We start from the raw sequence: 22,985 nt of genomic DNA, 5'->3' as shown, positions 1-22,985 counted from the left end.
ATAATTTTGTTTCTCTTTTTAGGGCCACATCCATGGCATATGGAAGTTCCCAGGCTAGAGGTCAAATCAGAGCTTCAGCTGCCAGCCTCACTACAGCCACAGCAATGCCAGATTCAATCTATATTGCAGCTCATGGCAACACCCAATTCTTTTTTTTTTTTTGCTATTTCTTGGGCCGCTCCCGCGGCATATGGAGGTTCCCAGGCTAGGGGTTGAATCGGAGCTATAGCCACCGGCCTACGCCAGAGCCACAGCAACGCGGGATCCGAGCCGCGTCTGCAACCTACACCACAGCTCACGGCAACGCCAGGTTGTTAACCCACTGAGCAAGGGCAGGGACCGAACCCGCAACCTCATGGTTCCTAGTCGGATTCGTTAACCACTGTGCCACGACGGGAACTCCAGCAACACTCAATTCTTAACACACTGAGCAAGGCCAGGGATTGAACCCAGGTCCTCATGGATAATAGTCGGATTCTTTTATTTTTTTGTATTTTTAGGGCTGCTCTTGAGGCATATGGAGGTTCTCAGGCTAGGGGTCCAATGAGAGCTGTAGCGACGGGCCTACGCCACACCACCAGACCTGAGCCGCATCTGCGACCAACACCACAGCTCATGGCAACGCCGGATTCTTAACCCACTGAGCAAGGCCAGGGATCAAACTTGCAACCTCTTGGTTCCTAGTCAGCTTCATTTCCACTGTGTCACAACGGGAACTCCTACTAGTCGGATTCTTAATGCTTTGAACCACAGTGGGAACTCCCATAAGTTTGTTTTTGAAGTCTGGGTCTGTTTCTATTTTGTAATATTTTTGTGTTTTTAAGATTCCACATCTAAGTGATATCAAATGAGATGTCTTTGTCTGGCTTACCTCACTTAGTATGAAAATTTCTTCGGTCCATCCATGGTGCTAAAAATGGCTTTACTCTTTGTATGGCCAAATATTTCATTGTACGTATGTACCACATCTTTTTTATCCAATCCTGGGTCGATGGACATTTAGGTTGCTTCCGTATCTTGGCTGTTGTAAATAGTGCTGTGACAAACACTGGGTTGAATGTACTTTTTCTAATTAATGGTTTTCTCCAAGTACAGGCCCAGGAGTGGGATTGCTGGATCATGTAACTGTTAGTTTTTTCCTATGTTTAGTGGCTACATCAAATTAACATTCCCACCAATGGTGTAGAAGGGCTACAACCGCAGCATATGGAAGTTCCCAGGCCATGGGTTGAATCAGAGCTGCAGCTGCCAGCCTATGCCACAGCAACACCAGATCCAAACTGCAGTCTACACCATAGCTCAAGGCAATGCTGTATCCCTAACCCACTGAGTGAGGCCAGGGATTGAACCCATAACCTCATGGATACTAGTCAGGTTTGTTACCTGCTGAGCCACAACAGGAACTCCTGTTTATAAACTTTGATGACTACCATTCTGACTGGTGTGAGGTGATACCTCGTTGTTGTTTTGATCTGCATTTCTCTAATGGTGATATTGAGCATCTTTTCATGTTTTCCTTTTTTGCCATTTGTATGTCTTCTTTGAAGAAAAGTCTATTTAGATCTTCTGACCATTTTTAGACTGCCTTTTGTTTTTAAATCTAAAGTTGTTTGGAGATTAATCCATGGTCAGTTGCTTTGTTTGCAAGTATTTTCTCATTCTGTGGGTTGTCTTCTCATTTTGTTTATGGTTTCCTTTGCTGTACAAAAGCTTTTAAGTTTAATTAGGTCCTATTTGTTTACTTTTATTTTCATTACTCTGGGAGGTGGATCCAAAAGGTATTGCTGTGATTTACACCAAAGAGTGTTCTGCTTATGCTTTCCTCTAAGAGTTTTATAGTATCCAGTCTTATATTTAGGTCTTTAATCCCATTTTATTTTTGTGCATGGTGTTAGAGAATGTTTTAATTTCATCCTTTTACATGTAGTTGTCCAGTTTTCCCAGTAACCAGTTATTGAAGCACCATCTCTTCTCCATTGTATATTCTTGCCTCCTTTGTCACTGATTGACCATAGGTATGTAGGTTTATTTCTGGGCTTTCTATCCTATTCTATTGATCTATATTTCTATTTTTTCTTTTGCCAGTAATATAAAGTTTTGATGTCTGTAGCTTTGTAGTATAATCTGAAGTGAGGGAACCTGATTCCTCCAAGTCTGTTTTTCTTTCTCAGGATTGCTTTGGCTATTTGGGGTCTTTAGCATTTCCTTACAAACTTAAAACATTTGTTCTTAGTTCTGTGAAAAATGTCATTGGTAATTTGATGGGAATTACACTGCATCTGTAGATTGCCTTGGGTAGTAAGTACAGTCATCTTGACAATACTGATTCTTCCAATTCAAGAACATGGTATATCTTTCCATCTGTTTGTATCATCTTTGATTTCTTTCAACAGTGTCTTAGTTTTCAGCATACAGATCCTTTTGCCTCCTTAGGTAGGTATTTTATTCTTTTTGATGTGATGATGAATGGGATTGTTAATCTCTTTCTGATCTTTTGTTGTTAGTGTATAGGAATGTGAGCTATTTCTGTATATTAATTTTGTATCCTGCAACTTTGCCCAATTCATTGAGCTCCAGCAGTTTTCTGACAGCATCTTTAGTATTTTATATGCATAATAACATGTCATCTGCAAACAGCAAAGGTTTTACTTCTTTTCCTAGTTGGACTCCTTTTCCTTTTTCATTGCCATGGCTAGGACTTCCAAAACTATGTTGAATAAAAGTGGTGAGAGTGGACATCCTTGTCTTATTCCTGATATTAGCAGAAATTCTTTCAGCTTTTCACTGTTGAAAATATTAGCTGTGGGTGTGTCATATATGGGTTTTATTATATGTGGAGGTAGGTTCCCTCCATGCCCACTTCCTGGATGGTTTTTATCATAAATAGTTGTTGGATTTTGTTAAAAGCTTTTTCTGCATCTATTGAGATCATCTGGTTTTTATTCTTCAGTCTGTTAATGTGGTGTGTATCACATTCATTTGCAGATACTGAAAAATAGATGGCATCCCTGGAACAAATCCCACTTGATCCTGTTAATCAATTGTTGGCCTCAGTTTGCTAATATTCTGTTGAGGATTTTTGCATCTATATTCATCAGTGATGTTGGTCTGTAATTTTTTTTCTTCCCTTGGTGGTATCTTTACCTGCAGGTTAAGGATCCAGCATTGTCACTGCAGGTTAAGGATCCAGCATTGTCACTACAGCAGCTTGGGTTGCTGTGGCATATGTTTGACCCCTGGCCTAGGACCTTCCATATAGTTGCAGGTGCAGCCAAAAATAAAATAATAGGGCATTCCCCAGAGAAAACCACCAGGGGTGGGGGAAGAGGCAGGGTTTTGTTCTCTAAGTGCACAAAGTAACCAATCAATTCAAGTAATTTCCCAATATTTAACATCAAAGATAAAGTTACCAATGGACTTCAATATTTTTATAGATCATTTTTAACATTACTTGTAAGTTTTTTAAACTCTACATAAAATTTTAAAAATATTACTTTATAATTTCCTTGTACACTTACATACATTACGTTTGCTTTGGGTACAATCTGATGTGTTGTGATTTTTCTGTTTTATTAATGTTTCCATTGTGGATGTTTTACCTGCCTTCATCTGATATATTTGCATTGTGCTCCAAGTAGAAACGTGCCACACATCTCTGAAAATCCCCAAGGTCTAGAGAGGCACCTGGGTTACAGGCTTTGTGTAGGTGCCATGCATTGCTCATGGCTACATCAATCATGTAGCTTACCAAAACTGAGTACCACTTTTTGCTTCTTATTCTCACCCTATACTTGGAAATGATCTGTTCCATTTTTGCTATGCCTTCCCTGCATTCATCATACAGTTTCACTATAGATGGTTGACTTATCTCAGGGATCTCCTCGTCATCAGCAAAACAACATATCTCATTGACTGGCTCTATGCCAACAGCGTTGGAGCACAGACTGATAACACCTTCACCATGCCAACGACACAAAATTATCTCATCATTTTCTTCTACTCGGAAATCAAAATACCCCTTCTTCATTTTTTTCATATGTTCTGCATTCATAAGGGGACATTTTTCAGTCCTGTTCTCACGAATTGTTCCTGTTGCTCTCACTCCTTTCTTCTTCAAGGCTGACATCAATTTGACACTTGTAAAGAAGCTATCAAAACACAGGTGATAGGGATATCGACCTCTCTCTAAAAGAACATCAGCGAAATTCATCACTAGATTTCCACCTAAACCAAGATCAAGATCCTTACCTGCCATCATAGTTAATTCTTCTTGATAGGGCTCAAACCAAACTAGATAACCCTGTGTGGTTGTACCACACCAAATTTTATAGCCAATTTTAATAGGTTTTCCATTCAGCAATTGGTCACTATCAAAGCACTCACACATTGTCTTGTCAAAACAATAGTATTCTTCGAGGGGAGCATACAAAAGAAAATTTTTATTCATTTGCTTTATGAGAGGCCTCAATTTTGTAAATTTATCTTTTTGATCTAGGTGGCTATTATCTGCAAAATGCAGGTATGAGAAAATCAATTCAAATCTGTCCCTTCTGATTGCATCTTTAACCAGGTTCTGATCGACATCAGACATTTCCCAATACATTCCCCGTTGAGGACGCCTCACAAGTCCACTCAAAAGCAGGACACCAAACACACACCTTATTTCCTGAACTGTGACTTCCAAGTTGACATTTTTCTGAGAAGCATAATTATTAGTTTCACTGACAATCAAGTTGAATGTTTCATCATCAAAAAATAACTCAAAGAGCTCTACTGGGTTCAACTTTTCACTCTTGAGATTCAAAAGTCCAGAATCCAGGGCTGACCAGCTTGGAAAGTTGGGTTTAATGTCTCTTTTGGTCCAGTTCTTCTCTGGGACACTTGACACTTTTAGCCGTTTGGAGGCAGGCTGGGTTTCTGGCTCATTATCCTCTTCCACATCTGAGTCACCAGAAAATGCGAGGCCTTGGAGTAGTTCACTCACTCGAGCTTTGTCTTTTTTTCTCCCTTTTCGAGTAATGTCTCCTGCAGCATATTCCAAGGATGAGACGTGCATCCGAGCCCACAAGTCGCCTGGGTGACGGTCCTTCAGAGTGTTCAAACGCACAACTGTCCTTTCAACAGGGACAGAAATTCCACAAGGGGCCTGGGGTGTGCAATCTCTGGGAAAGAAAAAAGGTATGCTATAAAAATTCTCAGTCTTCTTCACTGATACAGGATAAATCCACTCATACCTAAGCATTCTTTTGTGGGGAATACTTACTTCTTACTTCTCATGGTTCCATGGGGAGGACTTTGGCCAGACTGAACATTTCTAACCTTGCCCCACTTCCCACTTAACTAACTGCTGAATCTGGGAGAAGGGACTGGGCTGTCCTCTTTCAGAGCAAGTTGCAGACATTGCCTTTTTGCCACAGAAAAACCTATGGATCAGAAAAACCTATGGATCAGAAAAACCTATGGATCAGAAAAACCTATGGATCAGAAAAACCTATGGGGGTGGGGTCGGTGGGGAAGGAAGGTCTGCTGTCACTATGCATCCATGCCTTTGAGTTATCAGTCTAGCTTGTGTAAGTCATAAAACTGAGGCTTCCAGAATCATCTGTTTTACTCCTGTGTCTCTATCAATTGGTTCTGATTTGGACAAGGAAATGGGTTATTTACTGAGCCCCTCACCTCTCACAGAATTTTTGAATATGGACGGATTTAGCCTCTCCTAGTTCTGCATTCATCTGGTTGATGCACCACTCTGGAGAGAAACAAAACAGAAACTCAAACTTACTGCCCTTGAACCAATTTTTATGGGGTTTACAAGGAAGCTGGCCAAAGATACTAAGATGAAAAAAGTATTGTTTTACACAAATTTCTTTTTTAATTTTAGAAATTTGCATTTACTAGTATGCTATTGGTAAATGGTCTAATTTTAGAAGACATGAGGAGAGAACACAGTGGGGAAAGTATGTTGTAATATAATTTACATTACATATACTTATTTGCTTAGAGAATTTATCATCCTGAGTGTCTTTAATGTTTGTATGTATGAGCCATTCGACATATCCATCTTAGAGTTCTCAAACATCTTCAACTTCAAGGACTGTCCCTGAATCCTGTCACTACACTGAACTCTCCACTACTGGAAAACTAAACTCACTCTCTAGCCCCAATTTCTTTTCTGTCTTTTTTTTTTTTTTTTTTTTGTCTTTTCTAGGGCCACACCTGTGGCATATGGAGTTTCCCAGGCTAGGGGTCCAATCGGAACTGTAACCGCCAGTCTACACCACAGCCACAGCATCTCGGGATCCAAGCTGCATCCACAGCTCATGGTAACACCAGATCCTTAACCCACTGAGCAAGGCCAGGGATCGAACCTGCAACCTCATGGTTCGTAATCAGACTCACTAACCACTGAGCCACGATGGGAACTCTAGCCCCACTTTCTTTTCACTCTAGGCTCCTTACACCTCTGTCCCACAATAGCTGTTCTATCTCCTCTGACTCCTCCATTCCCTCCTACTTTTACCTTCCTTCCCATTCCATCTAGATCCCATGATCCATCACTTTAGTCCATCTCTTGCCAGGATCATCAACCACCCTGGACCAGCAAAATTCAATACCAAATCAACAGCATCCTTGGTCTTCTTTATTCCTCAACCAGGAGTGAGTACTGCCAGAGAAATCACATGACTAGGCAAGCTGGCGTCGCTCAAAATGTCGGTCTCCCTAGTTAATAGTTCCCAAAAATCCTTCTCATTTCTTCTTGTGCCTTTCTTCCCTGTTCCCTACAACAGGCATTGCATCACTCTTCTCACAGCTGCTACCCAAGTTCTTGGTATTTCCAAACATAACCTCTTTTCCCATTCCAAAGAGGACCCAGAATTTTTCATGCAAGAACTTACTCTTCAAAACCTTTTTCTGTGGCTCCTCTAACTCTCCTAGTTCTTCTCCTAACCTCTCCAGGTACTTGCATTTTCTTTCTGTCTCTCTCCGATGCTCCTTAGCTAGTAAATTCCGGCTTACTCATCAGGTCTCGTTTCAAATGTTACCTCTTCTGGGATGCCTTCTCCTCAGACCTCAGCAACTTTATGGAGGATTTCACTTCTCTTCTTAAGCTTCAAGCATGTCTCATTTAACTGAGATTACGCTCCCTGTTTCCCTAAGATGAACAAATGTCAATATGGAGAATGCTTATCCCCTGCTGTTTCCTTCCTCTTTTCTCAAGTTTCCAAGGAGTTAATGGCCTCACCAGAAACCAACCCTCTGCTCATGATCCAGTCCCTCTCTTTCTGGTTTCGGAGCATCTATGCTACACAGCTCCAGAACCAACACTCATTAAGTGCCTACTACTATCTTTCACCTGTCCTTCATCATCAGCTACTTTCCTTCTGATTCTTGTTCAGGACTCTAATAAAGGTTGAAAATATTCACACTGTCTTAAGTCCTCCTCCAGGTCTGATGTTTCTTTTTCTTTTGTTTTTTAGGGCCGCACCTGCGACACATGGAGGTTCCCAGGCTAGGGGCCTAATTGGAGCTATAGCTGCCGACATACACCACAGCCATAGCCATGCCAGATCTGAGCCACATCTGCAATCTCACAACAATGCCGGATCCTTAACCCACTGAGAGGGGTCAGGGATTGAACCCGCAACCTCATGGTTCTAGTTGGATTCGCTTCCGCTGTGCCACTATGGTAACTCCTGAGTTTCTTTCTTACTCATTACAGCAACCTCACCTGCAGTGCTCACTCTCTTGTCTAAATCCTCTGCCTTCTCTTTTTTCTGGCTTCTCTAACTATAGCCCCACAAAGACATAAGGGAGTCAGGGGAAGAGTGATCAAGCAGGGTAGACTGAGTCAGGATAGGATTCTTGGAGACAACTTACAAACTGAAGATTTCTTTTTTTTTTTTTTTACCCTTTTAGAGCCAAACCTGGGGCACATGGAGGTTCCCAGGCCTAGGGGTCAAAATGGAGCTGTAGCTGCCGGCCTACACCACAGCCAGAGCAATGCCAGATCTGAGCTACGTCTGTGACCTACACCATAGCTCATGGCAACACCAGATCCTTAACCCACCAAGAGAGGCCAGGGATTGAACCTGTGTCCTCATGGATACTAGTCAGATTTGTTTCTGCTGAGCTACCACAGGAACTCCCAAACTGAAGATTTTATATAACTATGATAAAGTGACAGGTCTCCTTCTTGGCACGAGGTCTCCTATGATCACAGAAGTGAGTGATACTCTTCCTGTATTATTCCTGGGAAGTAGGCTTTTACCAACTTGTTTCTCTCGTTCCATTCCAATTTCTTCTTACATCTATAGCATCTTATTCTACTTAAGACCATGTACACTTACCTGTTGGCTATTCCTGAGGCCTCAGCACCTGGTTCCATTTCTTCAGAAGTTTCTTGCTTTGGGTTAAACAATCCATCTTTAGTTACTACTTCTTCAGCTAAAATAATGTTAATAATTTAAATGTTATCTGTTGCCTGAATTTAGAAAAAAACAAATCTCCAGGGTAGGAATGGGATGTTTCAAATTAAAACAATCAACAGGTATCACAGGAGTGCAGTTACAGCAATCCTAAAAAATATGGCATAGTATGGGAAGATAATAAGAAAGGTCAAGTTTCAGGAGATAGGGTCTAACAGGGCAAAGCATATTTAAAGAAAATTACACATGGACTGTAGTGTTCTCAGAGAGTGAAGAGAACTTCCTCTGAGGTAAAGAGGGAATCAAGCAGAGGAGTTTATGGCATTTCCAAATGTGAAGGGATGTCTGAAAATAACAAATTATATGGGACCCTCAAAAAGGGAAGAAAGGGAGTTCCCGTCGTGGCGCAGTGGTTAATGAATCCAAGAACCATGAGGTTTCGGGTTCGATCCCTGGCCTTGCTCAGTGGGTTAAGAATCTGGCATTGTCGTGAGCTGTGGTGTAGGCTGCAGATGCGGCTCGGATCCCACATTGCTGTGGCTCTAGTGTCGGCCAGTGGCTACAGCTCTGATTAGACTCCTAGACTGGGAACCTCCATATGCCGTGGGAGCGGCCCTAGAAAGGCAAAAAGACCAAAAAAAAAAAAAAAAAAGAGGGAAGAAAAGGGGGAGCAAGGGAGGAGATGTTGAGAGACTCAGGGAAAGTAGAGCGATGATCAGAGAAGATCAGAACAAGAATGAACGATCTGACCACATACTGAGGCACAAAACTAACTTTGATAAATTTAAGAGTATAGAAATTATTTCAAGCATCTTCTCTGACCACAATGGCATGAAACCAGAAATCAACCACAGGAAAAGAAATGAGAGAAAACCATGTGGAGACTAAACAACATGCTAGTAAAAAAAAAAAAAAAAAAAAAACAGTGGGTCAACGAGGAAATCAAAAGTGAATTAAAAACTACATCAAGACAAATGACAACAAAAACACAACCATTCAAAATCTATCGGATGCTGCAAAAGTAGTTCTTAGAGGGAAGTTCAGAGCAATACAGGCCTTCCTCAAAAAAGAAGAAAGATCTCAAATCAACAACTTAGCCTACCACCTAAAAGAATTAGAAAAGGAACAAACCAGGAGTTCCCGTCATGGAGCAGTGGTTAACGAATCTGACTAGGAACCATGAGGTTGCGGGTTCGATCCCTGGCCTTGTTCAGTGGGTTAAGGACCCGGCGTTGCTGTGAGCTGTGATGTTGGTTGCAGACGCAGCTTAGATCCCACGCTGCTGTGGCTCTGGCATAGGCTGGTGGCTGCGGCTCTGATTGGACCCCTAGCCTGGGAACCTCCATATGTCACGGGAGCAGCCCTAGAAAAGGCAAAAAAAAGACCAAAAAGAAAAAAAAAAAGGAACAAACCAAACCTAAAGTCAGAAGGAAGCAAATCATAAACATCAGAGAAGAAATCAATAGAGATTTTTATCAAATTAAAATTTAAAAAATTTTATTAATTAAATCAATAAAACATAGAAAAAAAATCAATAAAACCAAGAGCTGGTATTTGAAAGGGTAAACAAAATTGGCAAACCTCTGGCCAGAGTAAGAAAAGCAGAGAAAGAAAACAAAATAAGAGGAGTTCCCAATGTGGCACAGTGGTTAACGAATCCGACTAGGAACCATGAGGTTGCGGGTTCGATCCCTGCCCTTGCTCAGTGGGTTAACGATCCAGCGTTGCCGTGAGCTGTGGTGTAGGTTGCAGACGCGGCTTGGATCCCGTGTTGCTGTGGCTCTAGCATAGGCTGGAGGCTACAGCACTGATTCAACCCCTAGCCTGGGAACCTCCATATGCCGCGACAGCAGCCCAAGAAATAGCAAAAAAAAAAAAAAAAAAAGACAGAAAAAAATAAAATAAATAAATAAAGCTTCTTTCAAAACAAAAACAAAAACAAAATAAATGAAAAAGGAGAAATCTCAATGGGTACTGCAAAAGTACGGACATACCATAAGAGAATACTGTGAACAATTATATGCCAACAAGTTTTTTTTTTTTTGCTTTTCAGGGCCACACCCGCAGCATATGGAGGTTCCCAGGCTAGGGATCAAGTCAGAGCTGCAGCTGCAAGCCTACACCACAGCCACACAGGATCCAAGCCACATCTGTGACCTATACCGCAGCTCATGGCAACACCAGGTCTACAACCCACTCAGCGCGGCCAGGGATAGAACTTGCATCCTCGTGGATACTAGTTGGATTTGTTTCTGCTGAGTTACAACAGAACTCCCAGGGTTTTTTTTTTTCCAACAAGTTTAACAACCTTGAAGAAATGCATAACTTTCTAGAGACATACAGCCCACCAAAACTGAACCAAGAAGAAACAGACCAAGTGAACAGACCAATCACAAGAAATGAAATTGAATAACACTCCCTACAAACCAAAATCCAGAATCAGATGGCTTCACAGGAAAATTTATCAAACATACAAAGAAGAACTTATACCCATCCTTCTAAACTTGAAGCCACCATCACCTTGATACCAAAACCAGGCAAAGATACTACCAAAAAAGAAAATTATAGGCTAATATCTTTGATAAATACAGACATACGGAGTTCCCGTTGTGGCGCAGTGGTTAACGAATCCGACTAGGAACCATGAGGTTGCGGGTTCGGTCCCTGCCTTTGCTCAGTGGGTTAATGATCCGGCGTTGCCGTGAGCTATGGTGGAGGTTACAGATGTGGCTCAGATCCTGCGTTGCTATGGCTCTGGCGTAGGCCGGTGGCTGCAGCTCTGATTCCACCCCTAGCCTGGGAACCTCCATATGCCGTGGGAGTGGCCTAAGAAATAGCCAAAAAAAAAAACAAAAAAAAACAGACATAGTATTTTAGCCAACTGAATCCAACAACATTTAAAAAAGATCTTACACCACAACCAAGTGGGATTCATCCCAGGTTCACAAGAATGGCTCAGCATATGCAAATCAATCAACGTCATACACCACATTAACAAAAGAAAAGTCAAAAACACACAATCATCTCAATAGATGCAGAAAAAGCTTTTGACAAAATCCAAGATGCAGAAAAAGTTTCTGACAAAATCCAACATCCATTCATGATAAAAAAAACTCTTACCAAAGTGGGTATAGAGGGAACATACCTTAACATAATAAAAGCCATTTATGACAACCCACAGCCAATATAATACTAAGCAGAGAAAAACTGAAAGCCTTCCTGCTAAAATCTGGAACAAACAATGTAAGTGACAATGGCTTCATCTTCAAAATATATAAACAACTCATACAACTCAACAGCAAAAAAACAACCCAATTAAAAAACTTTCATTCAAAAAGATACATACACTTCTATGTTCCTCGCAACACTATTCACAATAGCCAAGACATGGAAACAACCTAAATGTCCATCAACAGATGAATGGATGAGGAAGATATCGTACATATACACAATGGGATATTACCCTGCCATAAAAAAAGAAAAGATAATGCCATTTGCAGCAACATGGATGCAACTCGAGATTCTCATACTAAGTGAAGAAAGTCAGAAAGAAAAAGACAGTTACCATATGATATCATTTAATCTAAAATATGGCACAGATGAACCTATCTACAGAACAGAAACAGACTCAGACATGGACAGCAGACTCGTTGCCGAGGGGGAGGGGAGTTTGGGGTTAACAAATGCAAACTGGAGTTCCCGTTGTGGCGCAGTGGTTAACGAATCCGACTAGGAACCATGAGGTTGTGGGTTCGGTCCCTGCCCTTGCTCAGTGGGTTAACGATCCGGCGTTGCCGTGAGCTGTGGTGTAGGTTGCAGACGCGGCTTGGATCCCGCGTTGCTGTGGCTCTGGCGTAGGCCAGTGGCTACAGCTCCGATTCAACCCCTAGCCTGGGAATCTCCATATGCTGCGGGAGCGGCCCAAGAAATAGCAACAACAACAACAACAACAGAAGACAAAAAGACAAAAAAAAAAATGCAAACTGTTACATTTAGAATGGACAGACAATAGGTCCTGCTGTATAGCGCAGGGAACTATTTCCAATCACTTGTGATGGAACATGATGAAAGATAATAAGAGAAAGAGAGGGTGTATAGATGTATGACTGGGTCATTTTGCGGTACAGCAGAAATTGGCAGAATAATGTAAAAAAACTATAATAATAATAAAAAGAATCAGCTGAATGATTAGCAACAGAAGGTGAAGTGATTGGGAGGGTGCAAAATGACAGGGGCTGAGAGAAGTGTGGAAGCAGAGGCCAGAAGGGGAAGGAAGGGTGAGGGCATGAAGGAAATGTGGGTTCACAAGGGCCAAGTCAGGGTGAATGACGGGGAAAGTGAGCATAGTTGGGGATGAGCCAGAGGCTTATTCTTACTCATCAGACTCAGATTTGTAACCTTCTCCCGAGCTGAGTTCCCATGGAGATTCCTTTGAGCCAGATTCAGATGTGGCCACTCTCCTGGGACAAGAGCCTGGGCTGCTTCTTCCTCAGTCTTCACTGATGTCTAAAAAGGCAAAAAATGGTCTCGTAGTTTTCAGTGTGGTAAAGATAAGGGGTCCAGCTGTGAAGGTTATTGAATACCACCCTGCAAACCAGTAGTATTGAGCCAACCATCAGGGCCCTGCTCTCTCTGAGGGTCTAGGGGAAGATGGTCCTGCGTCTCTCTCAGCTTCTGGGGGTTGTTAGCAGTCCTTGGTGTTCCTTGGCTGGTAGATGCATCACTCCAGTCTCTGCCTCTGTCATCACGCAGCCTTCTTATAAGGATGCCAACCGTTGGATATAGGGCCTACCCTAATCCAGTAGGACCTCATCTTAGCTTGACTATATCTACAAAAAGTCTATTACCAAATCAGATCATAGGTACCTGGGGTTAAGACTTCAGTATATCTTTTTAAGGCACAAGATCATCCATAACTTCATCTTAGCCCTACTACAATTAATGCTATTTTTCTCTTTTTCTGGCTAGTCTTTCATCATTTGACTCAACACTAGTTTCATTAAACTGTCCACTCACATCTCTGCCCTTTCATTTTCCTAGACTTTTGACCTTATTCCTCCTTAATTCAAACTTATTGATTATACATCAGTGCAAACTTTTAATTACCTTATTTGTAGTGAGTATATGTTAATCCCAGACTCCTAATTTATCTCTTCCCTTCCCCTTTAGTAACCATAAGTTTGTTTTCTATTTCTGAGAGTCTATTTCTATTTTGTAAATAAGGTCATTTGTGTCCATTTTTTTTTAAGATTCCACATATAAGCAATATCAGCTCTGTATTTTAGATGATTACATTTATTTAAATACACACATAAGTTTTACTTGCTACACATTTATTTTCAGGAAGATAGGGTATTTAAGAACAGGAGGCAGTGGGTCTGACAGCATCAAGAAACAACTAGAAGTCACAGAAAAGAACTGAGAGAAGAGAGGACTCCATGAGGACCCTGTCTTGAGAAAACTGACTCAGCAGCAGAGAACTTAAATGTTTTTTAACTAAATGACTATGAAAATAACTGAATCACTAAGGAAAAAAAAAAAAAAAAAAACAGAGTCCACTTTGCCAAGAAGCTGTGAAGTTTTGCCTTGGATACCCAGAATTTCCACTGTCATCATATACTATAAAGGGGTATGTGCAGGACACTGGGACTGTAAAGGACTACGAGGAAGTCTTTGTTCTCAGACTGGGGAAGAGAAACCAGAGACTCCCCAAAGGATAAAACATCTGGCACTAAGAATCCAATGAGTGGAGGCACTTTCTGAAACCAAGGGCCTAACCCTGCCCCTTACTCTCACCCCCAGATCTGGTGTGCCTCCTGCATTTGGTACACAATGAGGCAACAGCATGTACCTGTGTGAGCTCCTGGATGAGGCATACACGGTCTGTGATATTCTGTGACAATGTGAAGGCAGAGGGACTGTACCACCTCAAAGGCTCTCGGGGGAGCAGTGTGAGCCATGAGAAGGCAAGGGATAGGTGCTTGAGGAAAGGAGGGCTGCTACTGAGGTTTCCAGAGCTTGAGCATCTTGCTCACCTGGGACCTGGCTGAGTTCAGCTCAGGTACTGCGGCCTGGTCTCTGGGATTCTCCTCCTGGAGCAGGGCTGGTCCCTGGTGGGCAGGCCCTGTGGAAGGAGGAGACAAGAGTCCTGAATGAAACACATGGCTTTTAAGAGGGTCCTTTGTGGGGACTTAGCCCCCAAATCTTATGTTTGTTAAACATCCAAGTACTAGGATGCAATCTTACTAAAGCACAGAGTCAGGAAGTCTAAAACACTAAAACTTTAGGATTTGCCACCCACAAAATTAGGTGGTGTTTATGAATCACAAGGTTCTTTACAGTAATGTACTTTCACATACATAAAGAAAAATTAGAAATCATAGATGAAAATAAAGAGAGGGAAAGAAGAAGCTGATGATGAAGGAAACAATCAGAGAACAAAGATGAAAGAAAAGTAGTTAACAGAGACTAGGCACAGGGGAAACAGGAAAGCAGGTAAGAGGAAGATGAAAAGAGACACAAAAAATTGAATTGATGATGGGGAAGGCTATACATGCGTGAGAGGCAGGGGGTATATGGGATATCTCTTTATCTTCCTTTCAATACTGCTGTGAACCTAAAATTGCTCCAAAAAAATAAAATCATACAACACACATACATAGAGGAGATGCTAGCCAAGAGCTAGAAGAACTTCTGAGACTCTGCCACACTGGAAACTGCAACAATAATCAAAACGGTGAAAATGATTGTAGGTGCCAGGCACTGCACTGTTACCTAAAAAGATTATTTCCAATTCCTTATCTGTACAATGGGGAGAACATAGTCTACAGACTTAATGAAGATTCAGATAATGAACACAAAAATCCTTTGTAAACTGCAAGACCCCAGGAGGTAATAATGTTATTATTTTTCAAGATGGCAACAATATAAGGATTTACTAAATGAAGAGCACATGGGATAATTACTAACCCAAAATATAACATGGAATATACCACTTTTCTTTGCTCCAGACACAATATTATTACCTTAAATTCCTTTTGTTGCTGTTTTTCACATCTAAAGTGAATAAAGCTTGCTGAGAAAATAAAATAGCCTTGCTCCAGATTTACTGTTACTACAATGCATATATGCCCAAACCCAACAGCTTCAAAAGCACTGTGTTGGAGGAGTTCCCTGGCAGAGAAAGGGGTAAGGTTGAGGAGGGGCGAGATGGCAAGAGAAAGTGGAAAAGGCACAGAGGTGTAATGCGGTGAGGAATGAGATCAAAGGCAGTGGGAAATCAGAAAGCGAAGGTGAGATCAGACTTCGTGTTGCTCCTTATCCTCCCCCTAAGGTGGAAATGAATTAGGGTTAAGCTTGGGAGAGAGGCAGTGGAATGTTTTCAAACGTCTGAAAATTCATTACAAACACCACACCAATCCACTGCTCTCGATCTCTGCCAAAGACAGAATAAGAGAGAATGGGCTTAAGTTGCAATGAATCAGATGATATCTCAAAGTCTTTTACTTCTCCAACAATACATCTGAACATTTATCAATGTGTCTGACACCAAGAATCAATCACAGTTGAGCATTAGGAGATGGGCAAAAATAAAGTACTCAACGTTCTCATTTTTTTTAATGTTTTTTGCTTTTTAGGGCTGCACCTAAGGCACATGGAGGTTCCCAGACTAGGGGTCAAATCAGAGGTACAGCTGCCGGCCTACACTACAGCCACAGCAATGAAAGATCCGAACCACGCCTGCCACCTATACCACAGCTCACAGCAACGCCAGATCCTTAATCTACTGAGCAAGGTCAGGGATCGAACCCACAACCTCATGGTTCCTAGTGGGATTCTTTTCCTCTGTCCATGACGGGAACTCCAACAGTTCTCATTTTATTTTTTTGTCTTTTTGCCTTTTCTAGGGCCGCACCCGTGGCATACGGAGGTTCCCAGGCTAGGGGTCTAATCGGAGCTGTAGGCGCCGACCTACGCCAGAGCCACAGCAACGACAGATCCGAGCCTCGTCTGCAACCTACACCACAGCTCACAGCAGCGCCGGATCTTTAACTCACTGAGCAAGGCCAGGGACTGAACCCGAAACCTCATGGTTCCTAGTCAGATTCGTTAACCACTGAGCCACAACGGGAACTCCAGCACCCAACTTTTTAATGATAAAAGTCCAAACTTCCTGGTTTGAATATAAATACTCCATAAAATGGCCCCAACTGACCTTCCCATTCCTTCCACCCACTCTTTCTCTAAACAAATCCTAGCCTCCAGCCATGCCAATTGATTTATTATCCCCTTGAAAATGGCAGAAGGGCAGGGAGAGCAGGTAGCCTGGAAAACCGTCTTTAGTTCATCTGGTCTCAGGTAACCTGGTTGGATTACAACTAGTAGGCAGACAGGCCCTTAGCCAGACTCTCCAGAATATTTGGGAGGGCTTAAGAGGATATACAAAGCCCTTGAGAATGACAGGATGCACTTCCTGAAGGTCCAGAGAGCACCCTCATCCCCGTGACACACACCACAGCAGTAGCTCATCCCGTGGGGACTTAGAGAACCAAAGAAGCCACCTTCTGTCCAGGAGATGCTGCTGGAGTCCAGCTCTATGAGCCAACTCACATTCACATGAAAGAATCTTACATGCTATGACCGTGTTATCTTTCTGTCAGTTATCATCACCATTCTGACAAGTACTCACTTCCATTCTTCATCACCCACCCACCCCAGTCAAAATAGAATGAAATTTCAGCAGATGCGTGTTCATCATCTCATCACAGGTAAGTGTTTCTGCTCCACTGCAAATCCTCTCATCTATCAAGGTTCAATACAGGCTCAGGCCTCCAGGAAAACTTCCCCAACATCCCATCCCTACACACACACACAGGACTATCTCTAAACTTCTTCCATCTTTAAACTTCTTCACACAAACAAAACATTGGGCTTTATGTCATGGTGATTTTTAATAATGAAAGAAATATGACAAAACTACCAGTCAAGTCAGTAGGGAAATATAAATTGTATTTATGTTGCAGTGGGTAAAGATCACAAGTCATCTGAGCCCTACACGTGTCCTTTTTTCTCCCTTGAATGTTCTCTTACCATTTATTATTTGAACCATCTGTTCTGCATTTGATGTCAAAACATCAATATTTTCAGATCACTAGTGTAAATCATGACTACGGTAAATCACGAATGCTCTGAATTGTGGGCTTAATTTTTTTATGTACATGTCTTTTCTTGGGAAATGAGTTAATCGCTTTCAATAAATTCTGGGGGGAAATCATAGCATTCCCTCACCACAGAGCTTAAAAAACTGCACTGAGGAGTTCCTGTTGTGGTTCAGCAGTTAACAAACTCGACTAGCATCTGTGAGGACATGGGTTCAATCCCTGGCCTCCCTCAGTGGGTTAAGGACTGGCGTTGCCATAAGCTGTGGAGTAGGCCAAAGATGCCACTCGGATCCCGCACTGCTGTGGCTGTGGTGTATGCCGGCGGCTACAGCTCTGATTGGACCCCTAGCCTGGGAACCTCCATATGCTGTGGGTGCAGTCCTAAAAAGACAGAAAGAAAAAAAAAAATTGCACTGAGTTGTGAGATCTCCTTTTTGGACATTCTGTGTACTTTTGTCTGTCCTCAATGCATCTGCAAACCACAGGCCACAGACTCTGCTGTCTCTGGATGGCCTATCCTACTGCACAGAGCTGAAGTATACCCAGTGGCGGGGATGGATGTGCACAGTGAGAGCCCTGCACACGAGAGGGTGCACTCCAAGTGCAGGAAGGACAGAACCTGGTTAAGACTAAAGCTGTCTTTAAATTACTGACAATTTGGAGGAAGGGAGGCTACTGAAGAAAATGCTACCATGGGGAAAAAGACAAATGTATGGAAAGCTACCAAGAAATACTTACAACATCCATAAGTTAGAATTAGAAATGTAGAACAGAGGTATATAATAGAGAGAGGATTTTTGGTCAGACGGTCAGGTGAATTAACTCTGCCTCTGTTGACCCTGGGCAAGTCTTTTAAACTCTGAGTTTTGGTTTTCCTAACAGTTAAGGGTAAACTGGATGAGAAGATCTTAAGACTTCTAAATTTCACAATTCCAAATGTTTTTAAAAGCTTGCTTAGGTACAGGGATAGACAAAAACTTGAAAAACACATACAACACACTTTGGCTTAGAAGACCACACACCTGTCAGTGGCCTGCTCACAACGTCCTCAGTAAACGCGCCCTCTGACACTCACCACTCACTTCTTGCGTGAGCTCTGGAGGTTCACACTTCAAGGTGGTTACCCCAGGCAGGAGCAGGGGGCTCTGACACTCCAGAGAGGCTCCTTGATATTCTGTCACCAGTAGGTGCATATCCTGTCCCTGAGTGTAGACAGAAGCCTGAGGATAAAAGATTCACTGTGAAAAGGCATCCTAGCAGGAATGAGAAGGGAACAGCCATTAGGGACATCCTCAAGGGAACCCATGCAAGCCCCATTTAATCCTTTAAAGCAGCAGCGAGTAAGACAGAGTAGCAAAACAGACATTCAATTATTTGGCAAATACGGATTGAATACCAACTAAAAGCTGGGTTCTGTTCTATGTGCTGCGGAGATAGTGGCAAACAAGAAACAGCAGAGAAGCACAGAATACCTACCTAGGGAGTTCCCACTGTGGTTCAGCGGGTTGGGAACCTGACACAGTGTCCATGGGGATGTGGGTTTGAGCCATGGCCTCACTCAGTGGGTTAAGGATACAGCGTTGCCATGAGCTGTGGTGAGGGTCATGGCCAAGGCTCGGATCCCATGTTGCCGTGGTGTAGGCTGGCGGCTGTGGCTCTGACTGGACCCCTACCTAGCCTGGGAGCTTCCATGTCCCTCAGGTGCAGTTCTAAAAAGAAAAGAAAAAGGAAGAATCCCTGCCTAGAAAAGCAAAAATCCAGAAGGTTTCTTAAACCAGTGGGTAGAAGCTTAAGGAGCAATAGGACATGCATACTGTCTCAAAATGTCTCCCACAGATTACTTACTAATTACCAAGGGGTAAATGGTAACTTTATAGTGGAGAAATCTGACAGATACCACCTTAAACGCATCAGTACTAGGACAATCCATCACCATGTGCCTTGTGATGTGATGCACTTGGGAGAATACAACATTGCTTTTGCAGTATTCCAGCCAAAAGGCTTAACCTGGGTCTCATCATGAGAAAATATAAGACAAACCCAAATTTGAGGGGCATTTTATAAAACACCTGGTTAGTACTCTTCAAAAGTATCATTGTTGTGACAAAGAAAGTCTGAACAACTGTTCCAGATCCAAGAAGACTAAACAACGGCAACAAAATGTGTGATGCTGGATGTACCCTGGATGGGGGGAAAACGCCACAAAGAACACTGTTATGATATCGTGGTAACATCTGAACAAGGATCACTATTGAGATGACAGTATCATAAAAATTTTAATTTTCCAAAACTTGATAACTGCATTCTAGTTATACAAGAGTATGTCTTTGTTCTTTGGAAATACCCACTAAAGTGTTTAGAGGTAAAGGGGCATGGTATGTCCAACTAACTCACAAGAAGAAAAATATGTGAGCCTGTGTGTTTGTGTGTGTGCACATATAATGTATATGCAAACATAGAGAGCACTAGCTCAACAAGAGTGGGGCACATCCTGAAAGAAATGTTAACACAACTGGTGAACCTGTGTGTGAAGAGTACGCAGGAGTTCTCTGTACTATTTCAATACTTCCGTAAGTTATAAATTATTTCAAAATAAAGTTAAAACAAATGCTTGCCATTTCTCCTCCCACACCACCACACACAGTCTCTTCCCACCTGCTGTTCCGAGTCTCCCGTGTCTTTCTCTAGATTCTCCAGCACTGTCACGGCATCCTCCCCACTCTCCAGAGGATACGCCTGCACCCGGGCCTGGAGCTCTTTGGGCAGGATGGTCAGGAACTGCTCCAGCACCAGCAGCTCCAGGATCTGCTCCTTGGTGTGTGTCTCTGGCCTCAACCACTGATGGCAAAGTTCTCGGAGTTTGGCCAGGGCCTCCCGCGGCCTGGTTACCTCCTGGTAGCAGAACTGCCGGAAGAGCAGGCGGCGAAGCTCCAGAGTGTGAGAACTGCTCTCCTGTGAGCTGCACATCTGCTCCCATGCGGGATCTTCCTCCTTCACTTTCACAAGGCTAACTCCATCTTCAGGAGCGGGGCCTGGCAAAGCTTCATCCATGTTGAGCTTCAAGGCTGAAAAAAGGTTCACTTAGCTGGGGTCTATGCTTCAGAAATGTTTTGCCAGGGAGTTCTCTGATGGCCTAGCGGGTTGAAGTTCCTGCCTTCTCACCACTGTGGCTCTGGTTGCTGCTGTGCGGCGTAGGGTCAATCCCTGGGGCCCAGGAGTTCCCACATACAGCCTGTGTGGCAAAAAAGAAAAAAAAAAAAAAAAAGAAAGAAATGTTTTTCCAAGTATATACCTGAGGCTAAGAATTCATTAGTAACATGAAAATAAGAGCTTCAAAACTATGTAAAAGACTTGTATTTTTGTCCGCACTCTAAGTCACACTCAAAAACTGAGCCTCCTTGCCTATGTTATCAGTGAAATTAATGAGAAGTATACCCTGAATCCTAAGGAAGTTGAGCCCAGAGGTAAGGGATGTAAGGTAAGGGATATAAGGGAAGGAATGGGAATGCCTGAGCAGCTCATACTTTAAATGCAGAGAAGGGATAATTTTATCCATGGAGGAGCCATGGCTGCCTTCATGGACAGATAAATATATTTTCAAAGATCATCTATCTCTGTATTTCTCACAGAATACTCCACCTTAAATGTAGCTGGGGTAGACTCTTTCCAAAGTCTCCATCCCCCAAAACCTGTTGTGATGAGATTCTGTCACTTTTCTCATCAAGAATGGAGTCTATTTTTCCTTTCCTTGAACCTGTGCTGGCCTATGACTTGCTTTGACCAACAGAATACAGCAGAAACGAAGAGGAAGTGCTCTTGTAGCTCCTGGCACACTGCTGAAGCCAGCTGAAGCCCAGCTAGGCCTCATCCCCAGCTGACTCACCAGGAGCCACAAGAGTAATTCCAGCAATACTGCCCAGTTGACCCATAAATCATAAGAAGTAATAAGCTGAAGTTGTTTCAAGCCATTAAATTTGGGTTTTCTTTTTTTTATGTAACAACAGGTAACTGAAACAACAGAAATACTTCAAGTTTTCCTCTTTTCACTTTCTCCTTTTGTGATCTCATTAATCACAATTTCAATATGTCTCTATTCCAAGAACACATAAATCTCTGCTTGGCTCTGACTTGCCTTTCACATTGCAGACTCGCATCCTGAAATGTCAGAAGGATGCCTCCAGCTTTGGGCCCCTCGCACACCATAATTTCAACACATCCCAAACTGAAATCAGAGTCCCCTCAAAGCTGTACTCACTCTGTATTTTTCTGTTGGCATCACCACAATTTTCCAGGCATTCAGGCTCAAAACTGGCCTACATCCGATATAATCATTCTGAGTCCAGTCAATTCTTCCTCCAAAATGCCTCTTAACAGCCGTTCCTTCCCATTTATTCCCTTATAGCAATCTGCATTCACTATTTCAATGATTTTCTGTGGTATTCCTATCCTATTACACACCTATCACTGGATCGATATTCGTAAAGCACAATTTGGACTATATTCAACGACCTCCCCCACCAAAACACAGGTTTCAACTGCTCCAGGTTGAACTAAATTCAAACTCCTCAGGATCTGATCTTAACCGACTTTCATTAATGTATTAACATTCGAAAAACATTTATTGAGCACGTCATTATTTTCCAGGCATAACTCTAAAAAAGACAGAGACTCTACCTCTAAGAAAGCCATGGTCTTCCCAAATGCCTGTCAGTGCCAGCTGATACCAAACTTGCTCTACCTACCTTGTATGTTATGGCCAGTACCAGTCTTCTAATGGTAAATTCCCAAGGACCCCAGTGCAAATGCCACCCCCAAACCTGATGTACAATCTTCTCCCCTTTAAGCTGCTCAGGGGGAAGGCATTTCCACGGAAAAGTGAGCCCAAACCTGCCTCATCAACCTGCTTCCCGCTCCATCCCGTGTTACAGAGCACACCCCCTTCATCACCAGCTTATCATCCCTGCTCCTTGAGGCCAGGTACTTACCTCTACAGAGTCTCGTCGGGGGTGTATCAGGTATTCAGCCAATACTGTCAGACACAGGTAGCTGTACTGCGATGCCAGTTCCAGGGCCTCCGGAAGGCCCAGAACGTATTTCTCCCCAGCACTTACCGCTGGGCATGCAGCAGGCACTCGGCAAGTGCGTGTCTAACTGGGGGTTAACGGACCCGAAGTGGACAGCGGAGGCCGGCACATCCCGGCTTCCTGCCGTCGGGATTTGGGGGCCCAGTCTCCAAGGTTTCTCCCCGCGCCGCTCCAGCAGCCGAGTCACCGCGCGCCGACTCCGTCCGCTCTAGGAACCTGGCTGCTCGTCTCTCTGGTGCTTCGAGCCGACCCCTCCTGCCGCCACCAAGCTGGCTCAGTCCGTCAGCCTCATCCCTCCCCTCATCCCCGCATTT

General features: G+C 42.9%; 1 protein-coding gene and 1 long non-coding RNA gene across 18 annotated transcripts in view; one reads left to right on the top strand and one right to left on the bottom strand.

The window, feature by feature from the left end:
• Positions 1-22,881, bottom strand: part of PGBD1 (piggyBac transposable element derived 1) — a 69,558-nt gene extending 46,677 nt beyond the window's left edge. Inside the window, exons 1-8 of one of the 17 annotated variants that reach the window (XR_014809789.1) lie at positions 22,573-22,881; positions 20,243-20,819; positions 18,663-18,807; positions 14,462-14,550; positions 10,664-12,932; positions 8,349-10,184; positions 5,677-5,749; positions 4,420-5,162 (exon numbers count right to left, since the gene is read on the bottom strand). Coding sequence is in view for 4 of the 17 variants with exons in the window: in XM_021099793.2 (XP_020955452.2) it covers positions 3,596-5,162; positions 8,349-8,445; positions 12,803-12,932; positions 14,462-14,550; positions 18,663-18,807; positions 20,243-20,638 (2,424 nt within the window). In the remaining 13 variants the exon portion in view is untranslated. Of the gene's footprint in view, positions 1-2,440; positions 5,163-5,263; positions 5,441-5,676; positions 6,273-7,455; positions 7,511-7,669; positions 10,246-10,663; positions 12,933-14,461; positions 14,551-18,662; positions 18,808-20,242; positions 20,820-22,572 lie in introns of those variants that run through there. The other 16 variants (XR_014809791.1, XM_084967670.1, XM_021099793.2 and 13 more) reach the window with 16 other exon arrangements.
• Positions 173-15,515, top strand: LOC146401257 (uncharacterized). Its single transcript, XR_014809842.1, has 2 exons — positions 173-5,178; positions 13,770-15,515. It is a non-coding gene; the product is annotated as an uncharacterized LOC146401257 (long non-coding RNA).
• Positions 22,882-22,985: the final 104 nt, after the last annotated feature.

This window comes from Sus scrofa, chromosome 7 (assembly GCF_054392235.1).
Source record: "Sus scrofa isolate SSC_HxYL_T2T_F1_AM1 chromosome 7, Sscrofa_HxYL_maternal_Yorkshire_Landrace_v2.0, whole genome shotgun sequence".
Taxonomy (NCBI): Eukaryota; Metazoa; Chordata; class Mammalia; order Artiodactyla; family Suidae; genus Sus; species Sus scrofa.
Note: the sequence above shows the minus strand (reverse complement) of the source record. Positions and strands in the feature narration are given on the sequence as shown.